The sequence below is a fragment of the Metopolophium dirhodum genome, chromosome 1 (assembly GCF_019925205.1).
Source record: "Metopolophium dirhodum isolate CAU chromosome 1, ASM1992520v1, whole genome shotgun sequence".
Classification (NCBI taxonomy): Eukaryota; Metazoa; Arthropoda; class Insecta; order Hemiptera; family Aphididae; genus Metopolophium; species Metopolophium dirhodum.
The window spans coordinates 17,845,419-17,871,410 of NC_083560.1; the positions used below are offsets into that span (position 1 = coordinate 17,845,419).

Sequence of the window (25,992 nt, forward strand, 5' to 3'; positions counted from 1 at the left end):
ATTTAAATACATGGCAAGTATTTATATTTAGTTCTTAAATACTTTTTCTTAAAAGTATTTAAAATGTATTTTAAATACTTTCTGAATGGATGTTTTTGCATCTGTATTTAAATACAATTTTAAATGTATCTTTTACAAGACTGGTGGTAAGTGGATATAAAAAGGTTGAGAACCGCTGAATTAGTGCGTTGCAGAGAACTCTATTTTCACCATAAGAAAACCTAACCTAACAACATGTATACCACAAAATCGTAAATTTTTGACTTGGTATTACAATAATGTATTCGCGGTAACCTAACCAGTAGCGCAGATACCGTGATGATAGGCGAAACGTTTCGATCCGGTCGTGTACATCGATCTGATTTGGACGGCAATTTTTGAAAAGCGTTAACCGTCCGCTGGACGAAAAATGCCAATTTCCAAACGGTTCCACCGATATCGAAAGTTAAACTTTCGGTGCAGACGTGACGGGAGCAAAAATATTTCCGAAAACGTCAAAGGTTTTTCGAGAAAATCGGCGTTGACGTTATAATCAAAATTATAATAATTGTAAGCTGACACCCAGCACCTACATCGAAAAATCGTGTTTCGAGCACGAGTGAATTTTCAAAAACGGAAAATCTTTGGCCATTTTCACGAAGAACACGGTAGGAATAATATGCATACATAATAGTCGCTCGGTCGATTGCGATACCCTTCGCGCCGTCCTCTTAGATTTACCCTTTTAATGTCGTAAGGTCATGTAAATAATAATAATATTTAATCGTAAACGTACCTCGACAAATGTTTGGCGACGAACGTATGGTCGTTGTATATGTGCAGTTTAACACCAGCCCTCTTCCATTTGCTTTTCTTGGCCTGAGTGAACGGCACCAAATAATGCCTGTAACGGTTGCAAAACAAAAACCGATGAGATCCGAGGTTAGGCGAGCACACACACACATATTATGATCATACAGTTGGAGTGTAACAGAAAGACCTGGCCAATCAAATATTAAAAGTGCATACGTGTAAATGTGGGGAAAAAATTGAATTTAAGACTTATACTTATGTCTGAAAGAATGTAATAAAAGAATATTTTGAAAACAATAATTATTGCGTTACCAAATATAAATTTACTCCGAAAAATATTAATACTTTGAAAAAAATTAAAAAATAAACCACTCGACATCTCGTTATTACAATCAATATTTTTCTAAAAATTAGATATCAAAAATTGACTGTTTAAATAATTGTAGATTCTGAGCGAAACGATGAATGTATTGGATTTTATAATGATGTGTGTTGTATTTTTTTTGTTGTGTCTGTCATCGTCTTTTAGGACAGTAAATGTGCTTGGATTTTCTTCGACAGTAACTTTTCTGATAGGAAAGTGAATCTAGTTGGTACTTTGGGGGATCAAATGTAAAAATGGCATGGTAGTTTTCAAAAACGACGTGAAAAAGAAAAGAAAAATTAAGGAAAAACGGGAATTTTTACGCAAAATCTGTTTTCGAGAAAATCGATTTTGGTTTTTGATGCATCTCTAAAAAAAATTACAGTATGTACATGCGATTATGTCTGAATGTTTATATTAGCATTTTCTATACACCATAACATTTTCCAAATATTTTGACTCTTTACGGACATTTTCAGTTTCCATTTTTTTTAGTTTTTTTTTTCTATAAATATCAATAACATTTTATAAGTTGGTTAAAAAAGCTTGAAAATTTAATAGAAGGCTCCTAGGTTATTTTTTCAAATGAAGATGAAAAAAAAATTAAAAATCCACATTCAAAATTTTTTTTTATAAGCATCTAAAGTTCAAATTTTGACAAAATACGTAAAAATGATGAAAATTTGAAAATTATTTTGAATTAGAAATTCATAAAAAATTTAATTTTAAATCTAAGATTTGAAAATGTAAACAAAATTATTCATAAGTTTGTCTACCTTTATCAAAAAAAAATGTCTACAAGAAAGTCAAATTAAATTTCTATGGGCGTTTGAAATTCATATTTTTACAACATTTGATATTCACTCGATTTCTCATGTAACGATTTTGCTATTTTGTTGTTATTTAAAAAGGAGTAACATGAAAATGTTATTAAATGTTTATATTTTCATTTTCTATACACCATACAATTTTGAAAATATTTTGACTCTTTTTGAGCTGTTTACGGACATAACAGTAACAGTAATACTACTTTGTCCTACAGTTGACAGACAACCTTCCGTCGTGCGTGGTAGTGTAATAATATTATCGATATAGGTCAAACGGGGTGGAACAAGTGCGAACAGCTAGTGAGTTCAAACAACAATAAAAACACAGTAGATATCATCTTTAATGACATCGTTTACAATGACATATACACATATTAGTAGGTTACAAGTAGTGTAACCTACTGTACAGCAGAGCGACATCCACTAACCCACCTTTTTTTTTATTTTCAGTTAAAAAAAAATAGAAATCAGCAATTTTCTACCGCAGTCGTAGGCTCATTTAGCACAAACGTCTATAATAAGTTATATAAAAATGAAAAATTTCAAATATTGATTAGCACAAACGTAGTATAATTCGTACTTCTGTAATACCTTGAATTATTATTTTTCGCATTAACTTATTGCTTTAACGTTTGACACCGAATAAAGTATGAACGATGACCGAATTTGAAGTAGTGCACTGAATTGTATATCATACACCTTTCTCTCACAGCAATTATCAAACGATGTGTATAACGACTGAGCGATTGTTTACACGAAAGTCGACACGGCAACTGTTATATTACGTTGTAAAATATGAAACAGTTAATGTAAATTTTTATCGAAAATTTAAAGGTTAACTGGTTGGTGTATAATTTTTTGGGATATGCCGTTAACTGTATACAAACTTTTTGTATTTTTATCAATCGTTAGCTCACCAGCACAACAAAACGCAAAATGGTTTTTTTTTTGTTTTCATTAAATATTTCAAATATCTAATAGTTCAATAGTTGTTATTTATTTCAAAAGAATTGGTCATGTTCATTGCCTGCATGCCGTTCATTAAATTGTGTTTCCCTATTTTTTTCCTGTATTTTCCTGAAAATTGTCCGTTTGTAACGAATAACGATAATATACATAAATTGTTTGTTTTCTGCAGATTTATCGGGCCGTGTTTACTAATGTCCGTAATTTCATCGGCGTAAAAACTATCGGTGTCAAATTTACAACTGATGTTTTTTTTCCGCCTGCTCTCACTCTGCCTGACAGTAGGTATATGTTCACTAAAATCGAGGTAACCAGTAACCACGTGTCGATTTTACATTTAATATATTTTAACGCTTTGAAAATATTGAATTTAATTTAAAACTCATTTTTTTCAGGAAAACAACATTGTTGTCACATTGCAAAAAATAATTAGGAATTATTTTTGTTATATTATTTGGCCAAGAAGCTGATATTTTTGAAAATATTTTATAAAAAAAACATTTACAAAGTATTTTAATCAAAAAAAATGTCTCAGAAACTTTATAAAAATATTAAGTCAACATTTTTATGCAACTATATTATATACAATATTTTGTTATCACGAGAAGAAAATATTTACGAAATATTATTAGTCAAATATTCATTATTGAATCACTTTAATACATTCACAAAATATCATCTTTTCCCAAACCCTAATAAATATAACTGTACAAAATGTATTTCTTCTAAGTAAGTTCTTCTTCTATCTTTATATTTCTTCTTAGTAACCAATTGCAACTATTTAGATAAACAAAAACATTTTATTGTTCGTCAAAATCCCTGCGTGATCACCTCTCCGGGTTGGACCTATTGGGTCTAATTGTGAATCTAAACCACCCAGGGAACTACTCAAACACACATAAAAAATTACATCGAAATCGGACCAATCGTTTAGGAGGAGTTCAGTGACACACACAAGACAGAATAAATATATACTACAGTAAAACTCGCTTAAGACGCTCTCGCTTAAGACGCTTTCCCGCATAAGACGCTGTTTTTAGTCGGTCCCTAGACATTTCCTATACTAGTCAATTTAAAAATCACCTGTTAAGACGCTCAGTTTTTCTCTGTCTAATCGGGTTGAACGCTCTTTTTTTCAGCAGATTACGATAAATTTTAGTAGTTTTGTGAAAATAAAAATAGAATTTTTAGTATTACACGTGTTCTTATCGTTTTATTTTATCGCTATACCTATTTGAAATAATAACCTATGAAAAAATCGCTGATACGAACTTAGTGGACAATGAGAAAGAAGACGACGATCAAAAAGAAGAAGATCAAGACTTTCCAGTATCTACTCCTACAATAAATACTGGTTTGCAACATTTATCGGAAATTCGGCAAGTATTATCCTGTGTTGAAAATTCCGAAGAAATGTTAGGTTGTCTTAATAAAATTGAAAACTTTCTTGCTGAAACGCATTGTCAGAACCTTAAACAATCAAAAATAGATAATTTTTTTAATAAACAATAATAAAATATGTATGTAATAATAATATTTTTTTAAATTAAATTCAGTAGCACAAAAATATAAGTATGTATGTATATTGTAATTATAATTAATTTATAAGTGTATTTCTCATTAAATTATGTTTAATAATAAAAAAATTAACTCGATATTTCAACCACATCATTTTGTTTCATTCCCGCATAAGACGCTTTCCCGCTTAAGACGTTCTAGAGAGATGGTCCCTTAAAGAGCGTCTTAAGCGAGTTTTACTGTATTACTAATGGTACAGCTCTGAACCACGAAATAAATTTCAAGTTTACCCTTCCTTTTCTTAAGAATTGTAAAACAGTTATATATTATTATTCAAATGTCATAAAACCCTAACCTTTCTCATTACGTACAGATGAATAATGATAAGACACCGATCGGCTATAATTGTTGAGTTTTAAATTTTCATTTTTTCTTTTTTTAAATTTTAAATCAAATTGTATACCTAGGTACCAATTATTATTATTATGATTATGATTATTATTTTGGTATATATATATTGTATACATTTAAATTGTTTTATTGGTTTCAACATAAACTATGAATATCAGTAAAAAAATTAAATTCTATTTTGATATTAATTTTGATTATTATTAGATGATTTTTACCATTTTTACGAATATTTAAAATCGACTTTGACTTCCATCTCGAACCCTGTTATCAAAAGTATCTATGTTTTTCGTCTCGTTAATTTTTTTTTTTTTATTATGCCAACGGCAGCTGTACATTAATTTTCAATCTCCGAGCACAACAACTACAGTGTTATATTGTTAAACAACAACAAGGCGTATAATATTATATTGTAGTGTCGCAGTGCGAGTTTAAGTGTGCGATTTTAAATACGAAGCTTCCGAGCGGCTGGCAGAGCGTGAACGTTTAGCGCGTTGTTATCATTGCTTTTTGCACATGCACGCTTACGTAATATTCTATAAACACAGGTAGAGGTTCACAATAACACTAGACTTTTCGTTTCGCAATGTTTTTTTTTTTTTTCACGTATTATTATTATTTTCTTCTCCGTTTGCGAAAAGTCTAATAATAATAATAATGAAAACACACTCGTAGAGTATAGTGAAACATTAAAAAAAAATAAAGGGGTCAAAGTTTATACTCGTTTTTTTCGTCTGCCGTCGTCTTGCCTGCGACGGACCCGAAACGATTCGCGAGTCGTCGAACACTTTGCGCCGGACGAAACAAAAGATTGTCGTCGCTCGTGTGCACGTTTGTCCTACATTGTCGTGTATTATTGTTTAATCGGGTGGGACGCAGTTGGCGAGTGGCTCTATAATACACGGCCACCTGCGCGAAAACCATTTTTTTTGCCACCTCCCCCCCCCCCCTCCTCATTAAAAAAACCCCCGCCGTTGAGAAAACCCGGTCCGCCGTTTCGCCGACGGCCCCGTTCTCGCAGAGTGGTGTGTCGAGCACAACGACACGTCTTGGACCGTTGTATACGAAACGTATAATATTAAAAAAATGCTACATAATAATATAATAGGCGCCTTGTTTGTTTGAGGGCAGCATGGTATTGTTCGCGTAGTGTGTTGAAGTAGTCGAAGACGGTGACGACCATGGTGTTAATAACACTTGGACAACACGAGACGTTTATTGCTTATGATTTTTTTAACGATCTCTTAGCTATATGGACTCGTTTCGGGCCCGAGGCCTCCTCGATGATTCAACTGAATACGTTTATATAATAACTTTAATTTTACATTTTTTTTTCTCGTTTTTTGTCTTACATTTTTTCACATTATAGTATCTTGAAATTCTTGTAAATTAAAGGTGATTCTCCGATAAATTTTGTATTATAAAGTAAATGTATAAATATTTCATAAAAATGATTGTATCGTTATCGGAGACAGTTTTTGTCATGATTAGATTAAATTCAAACGTAAAGACGCTTACGTGTTTACCGTGGCAGGATTTTAAAATTGATTTTCTTAAAATATTTAATTTATGAAAAAATAAAAATAATTTAAAATTGTCTATTATATCATCCAAAAGTGTTATTCATACATTTACAAAAAGAGAACATTTTCTAAAAGTCAATGAAATGTATCAAAAACTAATAAAAAATAATAAACAATAGCCAGCATTGATTTGGTAGTGATAACAGTTTACACTAAATACCTACCGTTTACACTTATTTTATAACCATTAATAGGTTGTAACCTCGATTGATGCATATTTTCTGCGTATAATTTTTAATAATCTATAAACAAATACATTTTGAATGAAAAAAAATTTGAAATGTGAAATGTTGAAATATTTCAAATTCAGTATACCTAGTCATAATTTATCGAATATTTTATCGTATAACACCGATGACAGTAAATACTAGAGATGTTCTGGGTAGAAAATCTGGTATTAAACCGGGTGCCGAGTACTGGCCGAATAAAATTTTTTATACTAACAGGGTATCGAGTATTGGCCGGGTGAAAAATATGTTAACGCTAACCGGGTATCGAGTATGGGCCGAGGTTGAAATGTAAATACAAAGTGGGTATCATACTACTATCAAAGTATCAACTGTATAAACATCGGACAGTAAACACGAGATTTATTTTTGTAATTCATAGAAGAAAAACATGATTTAAAATGTAAACATATAAACATATAATCAACTGGACATTGTAAATCGGTTCAGTTATTCCGATATGTACCGAAATAAACTATAATTTGTTACCCTAGAATTTTAGATCTTTCCCGTTATATTGATTACAGGTATGCATATATTTATAAATAGATCATCAGCGTTTGCCATTGCGGACATGAGTCGAGTGAAAATGTAGTATTTCGCCGGGTCTGAGTCTCAAATATGATATCGAGTACCCGGCCATCGAGTCGTTGCCGGGTACCCGGAACATCTCCAATAAATACTAGTATTTAGCATTTGTACTAGTTTTTAATGTTCACAATCAATGATAATACTTATTCGATAAGTGTACCAGAAAACGTTCAAGTTTATCGTGTATAGTACATTTTGTATTTTTTTTTTTTCATTTTGTAAGCGTAGATTTTCCAAGTTTATTTTTTGCATTTTTTCCGGCCGTTAAATAATTGTTTGGTCATTTTTAAATTTTTTTTTTTTTTTGGTCATCTACGTCCTATTCAGAGCCGGATTAGGCAGGGGTCAGCCATGCACAACACCTGCCCCGGTCCTCACGCATTTGTATGCAAATTTTGGACTCGCGTTATAAAAAATTATATTCCGAGGATTCGTCTAAAATAACTACCCCCTTAAGACCGGCTGAGATCTTATTTTTTATAAAAAAAATAATAACAACAACACCTGACCTACATAACGATATTAAATATAAGGCGGACGTGAACAAAGACTCGGACGATTCGAAAAAGACGGTCGTCGTCGCGCCGCTGAACAATCGCGGAAATTGTTATTTGCGCGCGAACAATTATCATGGTGGAGGTACTACCTTTGATAATATTATTGTTATTTTTATTACGGTTGAGAAATGTTTGCAAAACTATGCACCTCGATACATTATTATGTACTGTGCACTTTTGCATTTAAAAAACAAAAACAAAAATCGGGTAAGTGGATGTCGCTCTACTGTACAGGTTAGGTTACCCACAAGTGGGTCACTGTATAATGGATTGTGTTAAAATTGAATTCAATGACATTGTAATATCGTCGTATACGAGAAACGATTCTGAGCGGAGACGGTTTGTCAGTCTGGAAATTGTATATTGTTAATATTCATTATAGCCTGTAAGCTGAATTAATATTAAATGATATGCTCACACACCCTTATAATAAACTAAAATTTTGCAGAATAATAAACAACGGCCAGACTGTCGCATCAAATAAAACCATTGACAACGACAACTAAGATATCGACACGCACTCATAACAATATCACGTAGGATGTGTGTGACCTTATTTTATGCTGACGCCAAAGAATGATCAAGTTCCCGGGCCCACGATAATAATTTAGTGACAAAGCCACCCACCACTCTCTGGTCAGCATCCTCGCGTCCGTCCCTTGAACCAGTGCATGAGCACCAACCACCAGAGTAACAACCTCTCAAGTCCAAAAGAAACCGATTTCAACGAGCGACAACTGGACTCGTTATGCGAGCAATAGTCAGTGCGTTCTTTAATTCGATTTGTGTATTTGAAGTATTCCTTCGTTTTATCTAAAACCTAAAACTCCTACAATATTGTCTACAAACAACTGCGAATCAGGTAAGGCATATAATATAATATTTTATGTTGATTGCAGTTAATACATTCTATGTGCTTTTTTCCATAAAATTATTTTGTACGGTGTATCTGATCTAATTCTCGAATACACGATCTCGAGAGCAATCCGAACACCTGGAGGAAGTTAATAGCGTAATTTTACTACTCTAACTTTTACTATTTTAATATAACTATCGACAGGAGTCGTATTTATTTTTATTTTATCTTATTCCTACGTTATTACATTATGTACTATGCACTTTTGCATTTAAAAAACAAAAACAAAAATCGGGTAAGTGGATGTCGCTCTACTGTACAGTAGGTTACCCACAAGTGGGTCACTGTATAATGGATTGTGTTAAAATTGAATTCAATGACTTTACAATATTATCATCGTATACGAGAAACGATTCTGAGCGGAGACGGTTTGTCAGTCTGGAAATTGTATATTGTTAATATTCATTATAGCCTGTAAGCCGAATTAATATTACAATATCCGTAGAATATTATTATTTTTTATTCACTTATCTGTGGTGATAAGCAAAGCGTTATGCCGGGTCACGTAAACGATCGATAAAAATAGCACTAAATAAGGTTTGCTATAGGGTCGATAAACCGTTACATAAATATCTATATCGGTTCCACAAAGTACATCACTGTTGCATAAAATGTTGAACAAATGCATAGTTATTCGATAACTGTCTAACTAATCCAACTGATTATGATATGAAACCGCGTTATGAATTTATGATAACACACTGCGTTATCAGTTCAATAAAGTTAAAGTTATAGTCTTTTTAGTATTTGTCGAATCAAAATCGGGCCTTTCAGTTATCGAAGCAATAACTACATATTATTGTTCGGATCGATAAATGATAAATATCGTTTATGCAACAGACAATATTCTTATCGATCCGATTTCTGTATTAACGTACCGATAATCGGAAGTTTTTCCCGCGGCATTAAATAACTATTGAGAAAATCGAAAAATGACCTCTTTAAAGTTCCATCTTGATTTAATTTTCTAAAATATAAGATTCTATATGTTGAAATCGAAGCACTTCTTCTGGTAAAAATTTTGTATACAGAATGAAAAAATAAAATAAAAATAAACCCCATTGTAAAAACACTAGCTTCCTCGCTCCACTCGGAATCCAAAATAAGCACATGAAATATGCTTTACAGATAATATGTAATATATAAAACATAATGTGGTTCCTAAATTATTATAATATTGACGTGAATAAAAGAAAAAATTAAAAGGATATATTTTGTCGAGTCAATAAAAAATTGAGCAATAAGTTGAATCGGTCATTTCAAAAACGACACAAGTCTTAAAATTTAAATTTTAAACAAATCACCAACATTATAATTATTACTCGTGAAATTAAACTATATTTGCACATAAACCCGTAAACTTATTGACTTTTAGGATCAGTTACATTCATAATAATTAATGGTTTTGAAGATAATGAAATTCCTGCCCGACAATATTAATATTTTAATATACAGAGTGAAGTTTTGAGTATGCTCACGCCTTGTTTCCCTTTAATAATACATTTATTGAAATTATTACTTTTATAGTTTTAATTATTCCTAAAGACTATTTTGAAATTTCTGATATTTGTTGTACTACTTAAGAAGTGTCCTATGTGGATTATATAAAAGTATTAAGTAGGTGTTCAAAAATATAGCCTTAAAAATTCCAAAAATCAGATTTCGAATACATAATATTCATAGTTAAAGCACACAATTCTATGATGATAATGTTTAAAAATCAACCTGCAGTGTATATTAGTAGCTATGTCATTGTAACTTAAACAAATAATGTCCAAATGTCTAACTTGCCGACATGCTCGTAATTTGTTTAGTGATTTAAAATAAGCATTTATACATAATATTGTCATTACGAAAAAATATAAATATTATAACATAATATAAAATAATATGATCACCTCGTGTTATGAAATAATATTATATTTATCCGCAAACGACGTTTTTTTTGCAACCTTTATAGACAAACTTTAAAACGAAACTGTCGTGAATTTATTGATCCAATTTGTTTGAAAACCTTATATTGCTCATTAATTCGTTCGTTGGTTGAATATGGTTCAGTTATATCATGGAATCAATGTGGACTTGTTACCAAAATCGAGATGATACAGAAACGCTTTCTTTATGTGATGCACATCAAGCTTGGAAAAATAAATACCCCATCAATTGAATTAGCTAAACAACTTAATCTTCAATCCCTAGCAGACGGGCGGTTTTAAATGAAATTTTTTGCCTTTATGAGTTGTTAAATAACATAATATTGTTTGTCCCGAGCGTTTAGAAAAAATTCCACTAAATGTACCAACTCACATCCTCCGCTCTACCAATACCTTTTATGTACAACCAAAAAAAAAAAAACAAAATTATAGTAACTATGCTCCCATGAATAGAATTTTAATAAATGGTAATTCCATTAAAAATTTTGAGTTTTTTTTTTTGATTCACCAAGCAAGCTAAAAAATATTCTAAATAATCAGTTATAATTTTCTACTTATTGTAGTTATAACATTTGTTGTTTTGATTGTATTTCAATTCATTATAATATAGTTAATCGAGATTATTATCTACACTTATTACTTTATATTATCTGTATTTGCTCTATATATCTGTACTCTTTGCCCTAAGGGGGGGGGGGGGGTTATTATTATTAAATTATATGAAAAAAAAACTAGAAGTCCTCTCAGCCCTAATAATTATTTTAATTATTGTTGTCATAATAATAATATTTTGATACGGACATCGTAATATTGCGTTTGCACGGCGCCTCAGATAGGCAATTCGGGTACAACTACATCGCCGACTAGAGTCGAGACTTATTTCTTAGCGGTCGTATCGCACAATAATATTAATGTTGCTATATTATGTTGTGGTGACAACCTTTGCGCTCATCAAAATAGCACAAACCTATTATACACATCACCTTATAGTGAGTGTACTATCAAAAGCATAAATACACTAACAACAATAATATCATTAGCGCATCATAACGTTTTAATATTATTATTTAAGGCCTAAACAGTGTTGATAACATATTGCGCTTTAACGTGTCCCCCTCAAAGACACCCGTAAAATACTATATGCACCGTAAAAATGCCCCCGAGAGTCAGCTGAGAATAAATTGTTGAAAAATATTTCATTCGTTTACGTCGTATTCGTTGAACTTGTAAATTACAATTTTTTTTTCTCATCGGCCGAAGCATTGTTTAGTGATATGACTTAGAGCACCTTGTATTAGATATCTAGAGTGTTTGACCATCCGGGCCAGACGACCGGACGCTGAGAAGCGTCCACGGGGTTGTAAATATTAGTGAACATTTTTTTATTGATTATTCATTCGGGGCAGAGGACTTCTAGCGTTTACATTTAATTGTTTTGCACAATCCTAAAAGATAGGTCTGATAAGAACAAATATTATAATATTTCGTGTTATCTGTGATTTCATGTTGCACATTTAGGTCTAATTTTGCTTTTCAAAACATATTATGTAGGTATAACTTTTGAGACATAATTATTAATTTTTTATTCGGTTGGGGGGAGATACTTTTGCACGTTTTCATTTAAATAACGTTTATCAATTAACCGTACACTATGTTTCTATTTAGAATTTGAGTGAACTATACTTGTATGGTAGTTTTTAGGTATTTTCTCTTATTTTTACGTCGTTCTTAATATTTAGATATTTTTTATGATTGTTTATTAATAAAATGGCTAGGAACAACTTGTTTTGTGCGCATTTGTACGCCATATTTTAGGGTTTTCAAACGCATAATAGCTTGCATATTTCGCTATTTTTTAGGGCTATATTATTTTCTCGGTCTGCACTAATTATAGTATAAAACGTTTTCGATTTTTTCGTTGTCGGGCAAACATTATCGAATCAACTTCTGCAGTAGATATCGCATAAAACGACCATTAAGGGACCGTTTAAAATAGGTCATTATAGACGATAACGTCATTATAAAAGAAGACGATGAAAAAAAATACAAAATCATAAAAAAAAAGTTTAATTACACGACACGTTTTCTACATTGCACGTCACGAAGAAGTGTATATTATGGGTGTGTATATACATATTTCAAAAAGGTATAAAAAAGTGTCGGTAAAAATTCAATACATTTTTGTTTTGATTATTACCGATGATACGATTACTATTAGATTTTTTACAAATTGCTCCGCACGTAATTATTACAGTATCGCGTAAAGTAACGACCGTTTAAATACCCTATTTATGTAAGTCGATTGCCCCGAGACGTTCGAACTCAAGTCGTTACACTACTAATATGTGTACATGTCATTATAAACGATGTCATTAAAGACGATATCTGCTGTGTTTTTATTGTTGTTTGAACTCACTAGCTGTTCGCACTTTTTCCACCCCGTTTGACCTATATCGATAATATTATTACACTACCACGCACGGCGGAAGGTTGTCTGTCAACTGTAGAACAAAGTTATATTAGAGTTTTAAAATTTCATAAAGTATATTATCTATATTGTGAAAATTTTTTAAATTTTTTTTTTCTGTGACAGGACATTTTAAAAATATGAATGTTTGTTGTATGAAACCCGAAAAAAACCATTTACATCAAACATAGGAGTTTCATCTTTGCACATACACCTATATAGAACGTGAAACCGAGTTATATACAAAATAAAAATACAAACATAACTACATGATCTCATAAAGTCATTAGGTATATTATAAGTCACAACCTCAAAACATTTTGAAAAGGTGGCGAGTGGGTAACGCTCTGACGTACAGCAGGTTACAATTTGGTCGCTGTAATGGATGGTGTTGAATTTGAATTGAATTATATAATGTCGTTGTATTAGAAAAACGATTCTGAGCGAAGACGGTCAGTCAGCGTATGACAACACTAAGTATATTTGACGATATTATTGTGGATAAAGTTATTTATATATTATAATCTATAGGTATTTATGTGGAATCTTGTTTTAAATTTTCAACCCTTAGCAATAAAAGTTGAACGTTTTATAATTGTTAAACTAAAAAATAATTATGACATTTTAAATTTGATATATTTTGTCAAAATTCAAACTTAAAATGCTTATAAAAAAAAATAATGCCTATGTATTTTTAATATTTTTTAAACTGCTATTGAACAATACATAAGGAGCCTTGTGTTAAATTTTCACGCTTTTTGGACCAATAAATAAAATGTTATTGATGTTTACAGAAAAAAATACGAACAAAATCGAAATTTGAAATTATTTACAAACAGCTTAAAAGAAGTTAAAATATTCTCAAAACGTTCTGGTGTAAAATGAGAATGTGTAAAATCTACAGTTATTCGTTATATATAACAAAATAAGAAAATTGCTACACGAGAAATCGAGTGAATATCCAATGTTGTACAAATTTGGACTTCAAACGTTCGTAAAAACTTAACTTTACTTACAGGTATACATTTTTTTTTTTTGCTTAAGGTAGAAAAACATATGAGGAATCTTGTATTACATTTTAAAATCTAAGATTTAAAAAGAGAAATTTTTATGAATTTTTAACTCAAAATAGTTTGCCCGTTTTTGTGATTTTTACGTGTTTTGTCAACATTTGAACTTTCAATGCTTGTTAAAAAAAAATTGTCGCAATTAATTTTTAGTATTTTTCAACTGCTAAAGTACCAATAATCAAGAGCTTAGTATTAAGTTTTCACGCTTTTTCACCTAACAAATAAAATTGTACTGACAATTAGAGAAAAATAGACTAAAAAAATGAAAACAGTAAATAACTCAAAATATTTTCAAAATTGTATGATTTATAGAAAATGCTATCATAAACAATACGGTAATTCATTTGAGAGTTACATATTTTGTTTTCAAACTTTCTATAGTTGTTCTTATAAAAGCCTTAATTGGAGCTAATATTATCCATAGGAGTTAACACCATCGTATACACGGAATAACACTATTTTTATGTAGGAGTTCACAATTTCTGAATTTTTTTTTAATAGGCCCTTGACGATTTTCTCTAGTCGGCACTATTGAATGCCCATTTCTCACGCATTCGGTCACGTCGTTTCGGATTTCACGAAATCCCAAACCGTTTAGCCGAATACGCGATATCAGCAATTGTTGGTTTAATATCATAGCGTTGTTTACAGAAATAGACAATATTATTATAATTAAATGCAAACACCATTACGGTTAAATTTTAACGGCAAACGAATGGAAAACACACGCACAAACACCAACACATCGTTTGGGGGGGGGGGGGGGGCGAACTCACTTTTTCAAGTTGTTTTCCGTCGTCTCCAACACCAGCGTCGACGCTTCGTTCAGATACGTTCCCGTCGAAGTGCCGCTGGCTCCGGACATTTCGCTGAGGCTCGACCGCGCCGACCCGGCCCGAGGAGGTGCCAACAAATCTGCAAAACGACGTCAGCACAGGTTTAACATACGGAGAGAATAAAAAAAAAAACTACAGTCAATTGACGATATTTCGAAAAAAAAAATGATATCGTACAGACGAGTCCGGGTAACTCGAATTTGTTTTCGCTTGTCCCTCGATGCGTTTTTCAGTTTTTCGCGAATTACCTAGCATGATATTATATTATAATTTATAACTCGAAACGTCTGAAAAGTCAGATTTATTTCTTTTCCCCCTAGAGATTCGAGTTATCGAGCCTCGACTCTATTGTACAGGCGTGTGTATAAATAATGCGAACTATTCGGCAGCAGAAGTTGCCAAAATTACGAGCTACATCCGACCCACTGATAACGTGCCCACCAACCGCAGCAGCGAATAATCCAAAAACTATCTGTTCATCGGCCAGTGTCGTGCACAGATAACTTTAAAACCATCCGGCTAATATAAGTGACGGTTGCATAAAAAATGTATCTAGATAAAAGTTGAGATAACCTCCTTTTTATTAGGTATATAAAAAACGTATGTTAGACGAGGTTGGTATACACGGTTGCTCACTGATGGATTTAATTTTGGATCTCGAAAATCTATTAATTTTTTAATTACATACAGTTGAACGTGTATAATAAATACGCAAGCCTGGGCATAGACGAGTTGAAAAGTTAAAGTTGAGTTAATTTTAGCTTTTTAACTAAAATTTTTAAAATGTAATTTTCTCCAACTCAATTTTTTATCTAAACTTATTTCAATTGATATAAACTCAATAAATAACGATTTACTTTTAATCAAATTCAAGTTAAGTCAATTTATAAATAATTAAATTATAAAGATAATAAGCCGTCCCCCACCCGGGCATGGCAGATACCTACGGGTGCCCAATCAAAAATCTGCCAAACCCAACACACACGTGTTCCTCCCCCTACCGACAACACTAAAGTACAAAAACCCAACCAGGCTAATAACCTCAGCTGTTGAAGCCTTACTCTTAATAAAAAAAAAAAAAAAAGATAATAAAGATAAATATTATTATTGATGTTGCATATTACATAGTTAGATTGATTTCTTGTTCCGTTAACTGAAATCCTTCGAGAAAAACAACTTAATTAAATAGTAAACACATAATATTATAGCAATAGGCATTTAGGTATATATATTATATTATAATATATTATACTTAGGTGTATCGTATATTCGTAAATAGGTATAAAGATATACCATACCATATAAAAAATATGATAATATTATCTTATTATATTGATATAGATACAAATCGCAAATGTACAATTCTCAAGAACACGTCATTATAAAATATTTTCACCAAATCAGTTATTTATTTATTTATAAATCAAAAGATTGTATAATTTATTTCGGAATTTTCAATTTTGTATGCTCTTGGTACCCTACCACGATTTAAGATAATATACAGGGTAAACATCGGCCTACAACGAATAGTGCTTCATGGTGACTGGTGAACCAACTATCTGTGTTGTATATGCATGCACGCGTATGTATGTATGTATGTATGTATGTATGTATGTATGTATGTAATACATATATATGGATAAATGTGTTGACTCGGGGTAAGACGAGTGTGTGACCGATTCGGTTCTCACGATGGTCTACGTGACCGAAAGGGCTGGGTCAGCACATTCTTAGAGGCCCGGACGGACTGTTGCGGCGGACGGCAGTCGTGTAAGGTCGAAAGAGTGAGCAACACCCGCGTTACTGGCCAGAGCATCTTTTATAGTTTATTACAGAACCTCATATAGTTTTAATCGGAACCTCTCTCAGTGCGTCAGTATTTATATAGATTCATTACATTAATTATATACATTAATTCTTTTGTGTTTAATTGAAATATTTAGTATTAATAACAACTTATAAAAACATTATATTATACATTATTACAACAAGTGTCTAATTTAATAAATCGGTAATCTTAGTATACGTAATCTACGTGTTACTTATTTAACACCAATGCCTACGGTTTAACGTCATTCGACGGTGGATCACACTTCATCTGAAACAGCTGAGGGCCCTGAATCACTAGCGCTCGTTGTGGCTTAAACATGTTAAATATAAATAATACAATATCATAACGACATAAACCACTTACCGCGGTTATCTGCTTTTGATACCAATAACACCTATAGTATAACGTATTATTGAATCTTTAAATTTGTTCCCGGGGTGCGCTAGTAGTACTGGGAACAGCTGTTTCAGATAGTTTGTTCACCGGTCAAATTATGGGAGTTCGATACGCGACCTGTATATCTTAAATCGTGGTACCTACTACATAATTATATTAATTCAGTACCTAATAATTTAATTCTATGTACAGAAAAGCTATTGGCTATTGCCTCATTCTTGTGTTCAATAATATTTATGATTTTTATTATTTTAAACCATATTACTGGGTATTTATATAGATATTAAAAAAAAAATAATAATAGCTTAAATTAGGTTGATAAGTAAATCGAAAATGTTCATATAGGTAACTTTTAATTTGACTTAGTTAAAAAAAAAATAGGTTAACTGTTAACTTTAAACTTTTTAAAATGTTTCCCATCAACTTAACTTAATTCAGTTAAAAATTATCATTAACTTGCCCAGGCTTGAATTAATACGTTTGACATTGATTATAGAAATACAATTAAAGAATAAAAAAGGTATAGACTAGCCGGTCAAACATCATACCATGTTATTTTATTTTTTTTAAATAAAATAAAATGAATTGTTGAGAAGGTTATGAATTGATGTGATTAAATACAAAGTCAAGTTCTATAATTAGGTTACGTGTATTGTTTTTTTTATATAAGATTAAACGATTTTGTTTGTTTCATAAAATTAATAATTCTATCTAGGTTTTTTTCGCTCTTGGGTCCGACTGCGGTGTCTAAGTCGTAAGATATCCTAAGCTCAGCCCGTTCTCGGTTGTACATCAAACAATCAGCCATTAAGACGTGTTTGACACTTAACGCAGTTCCACGGCTTTGAAAAAGAGGGGAGGAGGGGGCTCCTCTCTAGCCATCAGAAAAACCGTGAGCGATTCTGGTAAGTCCAATGCGAAGTCTGTTAAGAACAGTATCTTCTTTCCGGTTGACCTTTGGGTTCGTCCAACGGTGGACATCTCTCTTTTGATCTCATTCGAACTGAGTGTTCCAAATTCTTTGTCGATTATTATTTGTATATTCGTTCACGGTTTTTATCGAATCATCATATTATGACATTTGGTTTATTAGAGAGGTTTCGTTATTGTCGATGGCTATTGAGGCTTGTTCGTCGGCTATTGCATTACCTATTATTCCCGTGTTCATTGTCCTTGTGTGATCAACAAAAGACGATTTCCGTACGTCTGCAGTTTACAGACTTCGAATCTACTCGATCTGTTTTCACCAAAGTTTTGGGGATTGTTCCTGAAGATACCAGAAAAGTTTGGAAAGAAGTTTGAACAAAGTCCAAAAATATTCCAAATGCTATAACGAAACCCGGTCGAATTAGTTCACAAAGCAAGCTATAATATACCGATACCGATTTGTTCGCAAACTGAGATACCTACACCGATATAGCACCTTATTAGTTTATGTTTGGTCATTTTTTCAAGAGCAAATGAAGGTTATACTTGTAAAATACTATAGTTGTCGCGACACACATTTTCCGTGACAAAATGTATTTATTTTTTTTTAATATAACATATATCCCACACGGCATAAAAATATTTCCTATCTATGGTAAAAAATATTTTGTTAAAATATTAATGCTGTTTGGGATGGCATAATATTTATATTAATTATAATAGTTATAATATATATATATGTAACTAACGTCAAGCATTTAAAACAAAAACAAAACAAAATTGTATTATATGTATTATGTAACCAATAGTGTTTTCCGTACCAAAGATTTAGGTTTTTTGAAAACAGTGTGCAAGTGGATAGCCTCTGCTGTACAGTTGTAGGTGTCTAAATTATGTGTTAAATCTGAACACAATGATATAAAATAATTGCATAAGAAAACAGATTCTTAGCAAAGACCGTCTAAAATCTATGATTTTATTGTGATTAAAGTAATATATTTACTATTACTACCTACTACAGTAGGTCGAATTAACTGTTGCCGAAATAATCGCATTGAAAAATGTCACTGTGCGCATAAAATATAAAAGTATACTTTAAAAGAGTTACACAAATTGATATTGTCGAAAAGTGGTTGGGCGGGACAATACGAATTTTCCTTATTTTTTACATTCTTGATTTTTAATCAAGTAAGTAAGGCGATTGAAACGTATAAAAAGTCTGAATTTTGAAAACTTCAAGAACTTGTATTAAATAGGGAAATAATAAAGATGTAACTCAGTCATGATGAGTAGGTGGGTAATTTAGCTATAAAATATTAACGGTATAGATTTGATATCACACCCAAGCGGTATAACCACGTTAAAACGTCGGCGTGAACAGTCCCAAAATGTCTATTTTTTAACTTTTCTCCTAAACTATGATAGCTACAAAGTTGGTCGAGAACTCATTAAAAAGGGATTATCGAGTAGATACAAAATGTGGAATTTAAATTTTTAAAAAAAAATTATTTGATTTTTCACATATAAAAAAAAAAGAGTTTTTGCTAGATTTTCATTTAGCGAGGTTGATTTCCGAAATTGAGGAACGGACTTTGTTCTTTGGGGTCTTGTTAGATTCACATTGGCTAGGAGAAGTGCAGTGAAGATTTTCAGAACTTTATCTCCAATCGTTAGTTTACTACAAAGCTGTAAAGCTGATATATATAAAAAAAACGCCCAATAAAATTTTTTCAAATTTTTTTTAATGTTCTGTAATGAATCAACTATTAAAGATAAAGTTTTGAAAATCTTCACTGTACTTCTCCTAACCAACGTGAATCTAACAAGGCCCCGAACAGCGAAATCCGCCATCCAGTTTCGGAGATCTATCTTACTAAATGAAAATGAAAATGATTTCTTGTAGGGCTGTACACACCGACATTTTTTTGGATTCAAATCGTTATACCGTTTGGGTGTGATATGAGTTAATGAATTTCTAAAAATTAAAAATCAAGAAAGTTTACATGCCGACCCCTGACTTGGCAAGCGTTTTTTTTTTTGTTTTTCCCGTCGTGTTTCAAAACTACTGGGAATTCCTGACTCTTGGCCACCGAAAATACCGAATAGATCCACTTTAATATCAGAAAAGATGTTGAAATAGACAATCGGATCATTATCACAGCCCCAAAAAGTGATGACAGACGTACAAAAAAATACACATCATTGTATAATCAGTACACACTTTCGCTCCGTTCATAATCTAAAACGAATGTATGTCAAATTTCTACGAATCATAATTTCAATGCAATACGTACCAATTATTAGATACCTCCTACTCTACAAATTAAGAAAATAATTATTCTTTTTTCGTGAGCTGAGAAAAAAATACGTGTGAGCAACCCTTGGCTACCTACACGGAAAAAACGAAACAGTTGTTTGTACTATAATAGTGGTAGGATTGACTGTACGTAATAATTTATTACTAATAAGGATAGCTACAAGGTCAAACAGATTTACAAAAATATTATAGTCGAGTTATTATAGTGTTATTCGAACTGAAATATTATGCTATTTTAACTATATTTTTTAGTTAATTCAAACATTAAAAACTACATTAACTATAAAATGTAGTAGACATTACCACGACTAATAACTGTATTTATATAGCAGTAACAAGTAAATCATTTTAGTTGTTTCACTGTGATTTGTTTAACTATATAATATTAAAGAAATTTTTTTTCCGTGTACTCGCGGGGGTAGAAAAAATATGCTATAAAACCACGGTCCAATAGTCTTAAAGAATCTATTTATATTACTTTTATCGAAGCCGTTCCAGTATATTCTGGGCCCATTAATAACAGACAGACCAACAGTCACGATATATTGAATAATATCTCTTTTACATTTTGAGAATAATTGTTTTTTTTTTTTTTTTTTTAATGAGAAAAATCGAGTTTTATACCGTTTCAATAGGCACTATAATAAAGTTATCGTCCGTCTTGGCTTCCGTTGCCATCGTGGACGCCTTCGATAAGAAATGATTAATTAAAAGTTAATCACTTATTGTCTCGAAAAAAGTATTAACGTTTTTGTAACAATTATAACATTTAAATATTCTGAAATACCTATGAAATACAGATGAGATTTTTTTTTAATATTATTTTCAAGACTCAGCATATTATTATATTTTGATATGGAATCCCGGAGCGAGATAGTTTTCTGAGGATTTCAACAGAATTATTGAAAAAAATCAAATTTCGAAGAAGTAGCTGCGAAGGTATAATATTTATTAAAAGTGTCTATTTAAAGTTTTGGTGAGTTGGTGGTTGGAAACAGAAAAATGTTGGTTACACTACTCATTTGAACGTTAAAAATTATAATTGTAAATTATCGCAAACGCAAATGGATATTCATATTCATATACGACAAAATTATAATGTGCCTACTTATTGCATACAAATATGTATAGGTACGTGCAGTGCCGTAAACAAGGGGCGACGTGGGGCTGAGACTCCTCCCCATTGGCTTTGGAGTGGATAGACTTCCGTATTGTGTTTGATGTGAATTTTGAATAAATTCAAATTATATTCATTGTTCCTTACTGTTAAATATTTCACTACCTATGTAAACATTTTTGAAAGGGTGGGAGATTTTCGGATTCCCCCCTCCCTCATTTAGCTATGTCGTTTTATTTTTTGGATCCTCTGTTATCATGTCTACGCCCCTGAGTACATGGATACGAGCTAAAAAGGTTAGATTAGGTTAAATGTGATTTCTACGAATAATAATTTTTAAATTGAATTACTTTATTTGTAGTTGATATACTTATAATCATAATTATATTATTGTTTATAGTTCAATTATTTATAAATATTTAGTAATTAGAAATTATCGCCTATTTGACCGTAAACTGATTTATTTTATACTATTTTCTACTTCAATCGACGTAATTTGAGAAGATAATATTTTATATTACCTGGCTCTGTTTTACTGAAGATAACCGAATAAATCTTTGATGTATAAAGACTAGTACGAGTGTTCCTATCAATCGTATTAATTTGCAACGATAGTTTTAGTTAGGTTGTGGTTTTTAGAATTTACATTTTCTTCAATTTACAATTCCTCCTGTTCATATTGTTCTTGCACTCAGAAACGTATTTTCCACGTCTTCTGCGCACTTAGACAATCTAAGTTTTCTGATGAGTTTATGTCATTATTATAATACTGTTTTAGACAGTGTGTAAGCAACGAATGTGAACTTAACTACAAAGCACTCACTATCGTTCATGGCAGAGATCAACAATTTAAGTTGTAGTCAAAAACTTTTAATATTTCCATATGGTTTCCGGTATTCCGGCTGATAAATAATATTTGTTAACAATACGTTATTTCAAAAACACAATACAATATAATATTATGTACCTATTACCTATGTGCATTATAATTATATTTGACTAAATATGTACGGCAGAGTGGAATGATTGCAAAGGATGAAAAAAATATTTAAAATTAATTATCTGTACGACTTATTATAAATCATTTTAAGCATACTTGCCACTGAGCATAATCATTTTCTTAAGTCGGGATAAATATTATATATTTTATTGATACTAAAATCATTTTAAAATTAAGTTAGCAAATATTTCCAAAAACACACTCATCATTTTTGAGAAATCTAGTATACTTTACGTTTAAAAGAATCTCTTATTGTCGCGTTGGATATATAATATTATAATATAATGTTAGTTATCGTTACTATTTTATCCCACCCGGAATCCCAAATCTATAGGTGTAATGACCGTTGTTCAAAATGTTTTCCGAAATGTTTAATAATTATTAAATATTTTATTTCACTGTTGTTGTAATGATTTCATGCAGGTTAGAATCAGCAGGTAGTTTTGTGGTTTATAATAATTTATAAACGGGACTCGGTACTTATAGCACTACAAAATATATACTTTTTAGCGCTTTAGAGAGCACTACAATTTGGGAAATATACAAAATAAATAATTTTTTTTTTTTAAAAACAAACAAATTTTTGTATTTTTTATTTTTTCGTTTTTACTTTTTTAGATTTTGAGCGGAGCGAGGAAGCTAGTGGTTTTACATTGGTGTTAATTATTTTTATTTTTTTTATATCCTGTTTAAAAAAAATTCTACCAGATGGAGTGTTTCGATTTCAACATATGATACCTTTTAGCAAATTAGATCAAGATGGTACTTTAAAAGAGGTCATTTTTTGATTTTCTCAATAGTTATTTAATGCCACGGGAAAAAATACTGAAAAATTACGAAAAACTGCTTAAAACGATATGTTTATCACCGTAGCAACGAATAAAAAATTATAATATTATAATATTAATTCTTAAAGGCTATAATGAATAAAAAATTAAAAAAAACTCATACTGATAAACCGTCTCAACTCAGAATCGTTTTTCTTATACAATGATATTATATCATTGAATTCAAGTTTAATACGATCCATCATACATTGTCCCACTTGTAACCTACTGTACGGCAGAGTGACATCTACTTACCTGTTTTTTAATATTACAACATGCATTTTTAATTATTTATTCCAAAAAAGAATATTTTTGAGGAGTACTCGACTTCAATATACAGAGATTTGAATTTTGGACTATTAGGTTATGTGTTATTATACCTAAGTATTTAAAGTGTTGATGAGCGGAGTGGTGGTGTGGTATTTTGATACCCCGCAAAATGTTGGTCCAGTGTGCCGTCTAGGCTTCAAACAGTTATACAAATATTACAACAAACTACACGTCAGAAATTGAATAATAATTATCGATCGAAATACTCGGAAAAATATCCAGCTATGGTTACATGATATCAAAAAATATGCACGTTGTCTTTCAATAGAGTAAAAACTTAAAACGGTAAAACATAATATTATAGTTGTTTTCCAAAAGTGTTTTTTTATATAACGACTTGAGGGTATCACAGACGTTAGTGTTTCTGAAATAATTATTGATGCTTTACGCGTTAAACGGATCACCGTATACCAAAAAAAAAAAATACTTAGGAATTAAATGCGATATAAAACGAAAAAGTGCGCATTAATTTGTTAAAAAGTTAAAGTTAAATATTTTTAACTTAACTAGTTAGTTGTTTTTGTTAATTTATACTTGTTAACTTATACAGTTAAAATTATTATTTTATTGGAACTTATCTTTTTATAATTAACTAGCTGATACCGTGCACTTCGTTACCCGTTAAATGTACAAACTTTTATATGACTCAAACTTTGTTCAATGCGTTATTAAATATTCGGTGTTTGATATTCTATATTTATCTTAAATTTTCTGCTGCCCGAGATAAAAATTCTAATTCGCAGCAGTTATTATCAGGTAGGCAATCTACCTGCGGTAGATCGTGGACCCCGTGCTGTTTGTACGTAAGTGTATGAATTAACTCTAAAGTATCAAAGTCATACCAAGTTTGTCGTTTTTACTTGGTATAACTTTGATAAAAAAAGTAAAAAGTAAAAAAGGAAATTTAGCCCTTTTTAAAAAAGTAAAAATTAAATTTTTGACATTTTCCCCTAAAATTTAACCCTTTCTAAAAATTAATCCTTTCTTAAAATTCAACCATTTCTAAAAGTAATCATTTCTTTAAAAAAAAATCAACCCTTTTTAAAAAATAAATAAATATTTTATCTATTAATTATTTCTTCTATAACCAATAACGACCATATATATATAAACAAACATTTCCACCGTAAGTCTCAAAATCCCTGTTTGATCACTTCCCCAGGCTTCTATTAATTTATCGTAGTGTGGTGTTCTATAGCCTTCCTCGATAAATGGTCTATCCAACAAAAAATTAATTTTTCAATTCGAACCAGTAGTTAATTTTTTATTTTGCGTCACGTGGGGCCAACACACAACACTGATTTCTTGACTATTTTTTAATAATAATAATATAATATCATAATAATCTAATGTACATGGTACGGTGTTGAACATCTTGGTAAATGTCTGTGTAAATCAAAATACCACTATTGTAGCTTGAAAATTTTTTTTTTTAACTGGGTTCAGTTAATTTTATTTCCGATCTTAACTTTAAACTTATCGAGTCAAATTTTTTCTTTGTTAACTTTTGACCGAGAAAATGTTTGATGAAGTTTCCCGAGCAAAAAAAAACATTTAAAAACGACGATATCAATATCACACGATATTATTGTAATATCGTACCTATAGAGGTGCCTACGCCGCCGTTCATTAATATTCAATTCCAGTTGGTTACACGAAAGTTCCGGCGTATTTACTCGGTGCCGCCAAAGTGCATTCTAATAACGGTTATTTATAATGGCAGCATGAAATACTGCCACTCTGTTGTATTATACGTGCATTACATCGTTTTGTTGCAGTCGACGGAAACGTACCAATTTCGATATCATATTTGTACATAGGTATACATATTATACGGTATCGTCGTTAAAACGGAACGAGCAGCGATCGTAATGCGCCTAACTACTACCGGCGGACATCGTGACTGGCATCGACCGCACACATGCATCACCCACGGTAACGGCTGGTGTATAGGTATAATGCTATGATGTATTATTATTATTATTATCATAATAACGTTTTGTAATAATTCGTCGACGAAAAAATACACTTCGGAATAACGTCGATAAAAAAAAAAAAAAAAACATGTGTTATCGACACGCATTACTGAAAAAATACCTAAATATATTATGACGACGTATTATACGAACGACGACGACGACGATAATAATAATAATATGTGCACAGTACATTACATAATACATATATTATG

At 31.2% G+C, this 25,992-nt stretch overlaps 1 protein-coding gene across 2 annotated transcripts in view; it reads right to left on the reverse strand.

Moving 5' to 3' along the window:
- Positions 1–25,992, reverse strand: part of LOC132933811 (uncharacterized) — a 252,478-nt gene that overhangs the window by 9,020 nt on the left and 217,466 nt on the right. For both annotated transcript variants that reach the window (XM_061000088.1, XM_061000089.1), the window contains exons 12-13: positions 14,997–15,135; positions 776–883 (exon numbers count right to left, since the gene is read on the reverse strand). In XM_061000088.1, coding sequence (XP_060856071.1) covers positions 776–883; positions 14,997–15,135 — 247 coding nt within the window. The remainder of the gene's footprint in view (positions 1–775; positions 884–14,996; positions 15,136–25,992) is intronic.